This window comes from Centruroides sculpturatus, unplaced genomic scaffold (assembly GCF_000671375.1).
Source record: "Centruroides sculpturatus isolate CEXI.00-Female unplaced genomic scaffold, Cexi_2.0 scaffold1646, whole genome shotgun sequence".
In the NCBI taxonomy this organism is placed as follows: domain Eukaryota; kingdom Metazoa; phylum Arthropoda; class Arachnida; order Scorpiones; family Buthidae; genus Centruroides; species Centruroides sculpturatus.
The window spans coordinates 45,299-51,727 of record NW_019386048.1 but is presented as its reverse complement, the minus strand read 5'-3'; the positions used below and the strand labels follow the sequence as shown (position 1 = coordinate 51,727).

The 6,429-nt window shown below is 30.0% G+C and overlaps 1 protein-coding gene across 1 annotated transcript in view; it reads right to left on the bottom strand.

Annotated features, from left to right (window-relative positions):
• Positions 1–6,157, bottom strand: part of LOC111613317 (membrane magnesium transporter 1-like) — a 10,917-nt gene extending 4,760 nt beyond the window's left edge. The window contains exons 1-3 of the mRNA XM_023354671.1: positions 6,005–6,157; positions 3,009–3,061; positions 80–183 (exon numbers count right to left, since the gene is read on the bottom strand). Coding sequence (XP_023210439.1) covers positions 80–183; positions 3,009–3,061; positions 6,005–6,080 — 233 coding nt within the window. The 5' untranslated portion in view covers positions 6,081–6,157. The remainder of the gene's footprint in view (positions 1–79; positions 184–3,008; positions 3,062–6,004) is intronic.
• Positions 6,158–6,429: the final 272 nt, after the last annotated feature.

The following is a 6,429-nucleotide window of genomic DNA, read 5'->3' as shown; positions in this document are numbered from 1 at the left end:
TATATATGTTTTTTATTTTGTATATTATTTTGTATATATTTTATTATATATATATAATAATAATAATAATAATAATTACTTGTTTTCTAATTCTACTGTCGCTCGTATTTCTTTGAAGTCACCTGCAACATATAATACCCCATACATTGTTGCAATCAGTCCAATTACACTCTGAACAATAATCTGAAATAAATTTAAATTATTTTAATTTTATTTACTATGTAAGAATATAAAATACATTAAAAATAATAAGCTATTTATTCACAGATGTTTATTCAATAATCTAAAATGTTTTTGCTAAAATTGTTTACAAGTTATATTGGGTTGAACCAAAAGTTCGTTTGGTTTTTAGAAAGAAATAAAATATAATAGTTTGAAATAAATAAAAATGTTTAATCCACAATGTATTCACCCTTCTGTTCAATAACCTTACGCCACCTTTACGCTCCATTAAGTTATGCATTAACTTTTCTTAAATGATCTCATAACCCAAACCCAGCAATTCCAAGAATATTTGCCTTTGCAAAAATACATAAGGAAGGCAAAATGGTCAGACCAGTGGCGGAGAAATGCAGAGGGCTCACGTACATTTTGGAAAAATGTTTACATAGATTCATTTCAGATCTATTATGTAACAGTGATCTTGTTGCACATAACCCGACCAATATCGTTAAGGAGTTACAAGAGTTAATTTTAATGGATGCAGTTGGGTCCATTATGGATTTTGAAAGCTTGTATCCATCGGTAAGGATAAAATCCTGTTACGAAGCTTTAATTGAATTTATGCTCCGCATAAAACCGGAAGTTGGTGCATTTGAGAATGATTTGAAGGAATTAGCCAAGTTGATATGTTATGAGTCCTTCTTCAGCTATGATAAGCAGGTATACAGACAGAAGAAAGGTGTACCTATGGGAAGCCCATTGTCAGGGTTGTTATGCAAACTGGTTTTACGCAACATAGAAAAGCAAGTTGTTAATAGCTTCAAAAAAGATATTGTATTTTACAAAAGTTATGTGGACGATGTGTGCATTATATGGAGAAATGGCAAAATAATACACGAGTTTATGCAGGTTATTAACAACACATATGGTTTGAAATTGAAACTAGAGCAGAAGAATACATTTTCTAGATATAGACATACAATTAAAAGGAGATTACATAACAACGAGCATTTACATAAAACCTACGCACAATCCTCTCTACATACCAGCTAATTCGAATGACCCGCATGAATAAATGTCAGCATTTCGTGCACTCATTAGGAGAGCGTTTACTTATTGCTCCAATGTATTGGACAGGATTAAAGAGATGGACAGAATTAAGGAAGTAGCTTCAAATTTGGGTTAACGCAAAAGTACAATTGAAGGGCTAATAAAAAGTTATGAAAGAGGCAAGAAGTTAAGAACCGGAGCAGATCAATTTAAGATCACCAAATTTACGTATAATAAAAACTTCAGGGACATCATGAAGCAAGTTTCAGATAGAAAACGCTCCAAAATTGTTTACAAAAGAGGTCCTAATTTATACAGTATTCTTAGAAACGATAAGGACAAGCTTAAGAAAGAAGAAACAGCGGGCGTATATAAAATTCCCTTTGAAAACCAACAGCTAGGAGTTAGGAAGGACTATATTGGAGTCATTAGACAGGATTTGGCTATTAGGCTTAAAGAACACAGATATGACATTAGTAAAGGACATTGTACCACAGTTTTGTCAAGTATGGCACAAGCGGAGGCTTCAATAGTTAAATGGAATGAAGCATCTATTCTCAAGACGTTACGGTCCCCATCATTGGCTTTGCAACATGAAAAAATTGAATTTATAAGAGTAAATTAAGGGATGGCTGTATCAATGCAAGGGATGCTGATGATTTAGCGTCGGCATGGAAGTTCTTTGTATAAGAAAAGTTGAAACACACAAATTCTTAGTTCCTATCTGCCTTTTTAATGTGATGCTTTTTGATATATATATTTTTATGAATTTAATCCTTTTGTGCATTTAATCTTTTAGGTTTATTTTTGTTTTTAGTTTTATATTGCCTTATTTTATTATTTATATTAATATGGATTCAATCTATTTATTATAGTTATTTTGTATAGTGATTGGTTAATTTATTTTACATTTTAATTTTGAATTTGTAATGTTCGAAAGTTCCGTTTAACACAGTTTTCAAAGTTGTTCGATAGCCTGTCACCTGATGATGATTTTCAGCCTATTCCATTAGGCTGAAAATGTTTGTGTTTTAATAAATATTTCTCAGCGTTATAAGGTGTTAAATGTTTATTAAATGTTATAATTATTATTTAAATTGTAAAATTTGTAATTTTTTCTTGTTATTTTTTAATAATAAATGCTGATAAATAATGCAAAATCACCTAAGAAGCCAGTAAAATATATATTTTATGCTATGAACTTTTTCTTTTGTCTACAATAAATAGCATCAGGTATTCTCGAATATAAACTGATAATAGAACATATTTTTAAAATGAATCAAATAGACCCAAAATTAAAAAAAAAAAAAATTAAAAATAGACATGCACAAAACCATCAAAGTTTTACATAAGTTCAACCAATGCACTCCAAGCTTATGGAATGCTGATGTAAAACTATAATGGTTTTACACGTCTATTTAAAAAAAAATTTTTTAATTTTGGATATATTCAACTCATTTAAAAGATTCTAAATTCTCATTTAAAAGATTTAAAATTCTGTTAGTTTATTTTCAAGAATGTCTGATGATATAATGTTTTCTTCATTGAAGAAGAAAGAAAACATTTGTAACATAAAAATATATTTTTTTTTTATTGGTTTCTTATATAATTTTGTGTTATTTATTCTATATATGACCAGTTTAAGTTGTGGTTAATAAATATTAATATCTTATCTTTTTCAAAATAAAAATTTTAAATAAAAAAGTTATATTAAATTATGAAATAATATATATAGATAGTAAATATCTAATTAAAATCAATAAAAATTAAAAATAAATAAATAAATAAAAACTTACATCTAGTGGTAACTGAGTGAATTCTTGTTCAGTAAGCCTCAAATATGACCTATCTGAAAATTTCAGAATCATTAAAACAATTTCAAAAATTTTAAATACCGTATATCTGCGCAGGTAAGACGACTTTCAGACAAGATGAGGTATAAATTTTCATTGAAGTTTTATAGTTTTAGCATATATCTGTCCTACAAGATGACCCACAAACTATCAACGGCCTATGAATTTAGTTTAGATCAGCAATCATCATCTGGATAATAATACTGTATACGAAATTATGTCCTATTTGTAATTTTTCGAATGAACAAATTTTGTTTTCTTGCATCTGGAAGCACTGCCTTGCAATTGTTGCAAACATTTGCACTGATTCCAGCATTCGGGTAAATACCTTGACTATTCACAAAAACATTGTATGGGCTATTCTATTTTGTGGACATACCCTACTCTACTAGTAAATATTTACGGTTTGTCCGTTTTTTATAATGGTTTTAATTTATATAAATTTCAATATAATTTTTTTGTATCTGTCATATAAGACGACCCGAATTTTAGGGGCTTTTTTTTTATGATTCAACTATTGTCTTATCTGCGCTAAGTACTATTACGATATACGGTAAGTAGTATTATTAGTAAATATTAATATGTATATATGCATTTTAACAGGCTATATAAATATAACTATATAAATGTAAATTTAATAATACAAATATTTTATTCTAAAATTACATCAGGTCAAATTTTGTATATTAGAATATATCAGAATAGGATAACTCTGGGGTGGCTCTGGAAATTTTTTAAAAAGTTGCCAACCATTTCTCCAGTTAAAAATTTTTTTTGCCACTTCAAATTATTTATTGCCACCAGTTTTACATACTAATTAATGCAGGTGCTGGTAGCCTTATCAGTTTGGAGACTGAAAAGTAAAAGTAACATGTTAAGCAGTCACTTAGAAATAGGAATCATTTTTGAATAATTTTTAATGAATAATTCCAAATAACATGTTTGATCACAATGTTTAAATGTTATTTCACAAGTTCTGTCATGTCAAAATTTTTATGCTTTAGTATGCTGAAGAAAGATCAAAATAAAAAAAGTGTTACCCCAAAAATTCCCCAAATTTTCCGTGAGTTGATAAAAAATCCCCAATATGGAAATGCAGAGTGACATTGATGAAAACTGCCCTTGGTCCTCAACACTCTTACTTTCCTATCTGAACTAGCCACGTGACATCATGACATTGTTAGGTGTGTGATGCATGGGACTTCCATTGTATAGAAGCTCAACATTACTGTTTTTTCCTGAATTATGCTTTGTGATTCAATTTCAAACTGAATGTTGAAATAATCAGATTAAGATTTTTATCACCCCTTTAATAAAAATATAGTCAAGTGCAATTTTGGTGCTATGCAGTGCAAACCCTGAATAACCTATTACTTCTCTTTAATTAGAAATTGTATGCAGCAAATTAGCAAATTGTTGTGGCAAAAAAAATGCATTCATAACAAAAATAATCTTTTATAATTATTTCATTATCATTGAGTTTTGAATATATAGGCTATTAAGTAAATGCTTATTATAATTGCTTCTTACATACAATTTTTTGTGTTTTATTTATTATTACATTATTAATGTTATAAATTAGCAGCTTTTCGTGCCTTAGTTAGAAGGGCTTTTCTATATTGCGACAACATTATGGACAGAAATAAAGAAATGAAAAGGATTATTCAGATAGCAAAAACCTTGGGATACAGAAGAAACATAATCACTGGCATTATTAGAAAATTCAAGATAGGCGATACAAGAGCCTCTAAACAAGGGCCTAGTAAATACACAAAGTATACATTCAACAAAAATGTAAGAACCGTCATGAAGGAGATTGCGGACAATAAAGGATCAACGTTGATCGTAAAACGAGCTCCGAATCTGTACAAGATCCTAAGAAATGATAAAGGGGATATTAAGAATGAGGATAAAGCAGGAGTGTATAGGATCCTGTACGTGAACCAGCAGTTAGGAATAGAAAAGGAGTACATAGGAGTTACAACGAGAAACCTAGGAATAAGGGTCAAAGAGCATAAATACGATATTAGAAAAAGATCTAACACAACAGTTCTGGCCCAGATGGCTCAGGCCGAAGGATCCGTAGTTAGGTGGGAGGATGCGGAAATCATCAGAGAAGTGCACTCCCCAACTATAGCGAAAACTGCCTAAAAGATGGAAATATATAGGAGCAAGTTAGATGAAAAATGCATAAACGCCAGAGTTGCGGAGGGCCTACCCTCAGCATGGAAGTACGCCGTTAAAAAACTTACAAGTAGTTCTTGAATTGCTCCATATCCGCAATCGCGATATGGGAACGTTAATGATTTTTATTGGTTAACAAATAGTGGCTTATAATATTATTTAGTAGTTGTATGTTATTTATTTTTACATTTATGTATTTTTACGCTTTAATTTTTATTTTAATTAGTTGCTACGTTGTCGGTTTTTATCTCTTTGAATTTGGCGTTCTATTTTTGTTATTCCAAATTCGAATGTTTCAACCTGAGGATGATCTATGGAGTAGATCGAAAATGTTAGTTTTTAATAAACTCCCTTGGCAAAGAATAAGGTGTTCGTTACTTGATTGATCAAATTAATATTGAATCAATTATTAAAACAATTGACACTGAAAATCAATAAGTAAACTTTTATCCATTTAAATACAAATTGATAGTAAAACGAAAGCATATGAGAAGCATATATTTTCAGCATATTATATAACCATTACATGTAAAACAGGATGACATAGCATTGATAAATAACATAAATATCTTTTAATTTTAGATGCACAGAAGCAAAAAAACGTTTTGACCGTATGTATTTTCAAAAATTGTGTTGTATATATATTTTTAAACATTTTAATTCGTTACTTAAATGTTTATATAATTTATCACTAAAACTGACAAAATTATGGCTTATAAGAATAAAATATTTCCAAATTTTCATAAAATACTCACGCTGAGCTGCAGAGTAGGCAGCATGAATCAAAGAGAGCAACCCCACAATCACCAACACCTTGTACACAGTCGCCATTAAAATTTCCTCTTAATCAACACAGGCGCCATCTACATAAGTCATTTTCACATCAAATAAGTTTTAATTTCTTCATTTTTTTTGTTTTCAAATTTAATTATTTTCGCCCTATAAGTACTAAGAAGCATTTTTAATTAAAGTTATCTCAAGTTTCACCAGACCATAATGGGGAATTTATTATTATTATTTTGCCTTTCCCATACTCTTTTTTTTTTTTTACTTTTTCCGCCCTGTGGGCACTAAGAAGGCCTCGTTTTGCAAGCTCATTATGGGTTCGGCCAGGCCCACAATAGGGCGGCCGGGTAGTGAGGGACGGGGCCCAACATATCCTGAAGGACCAACTCCCGAA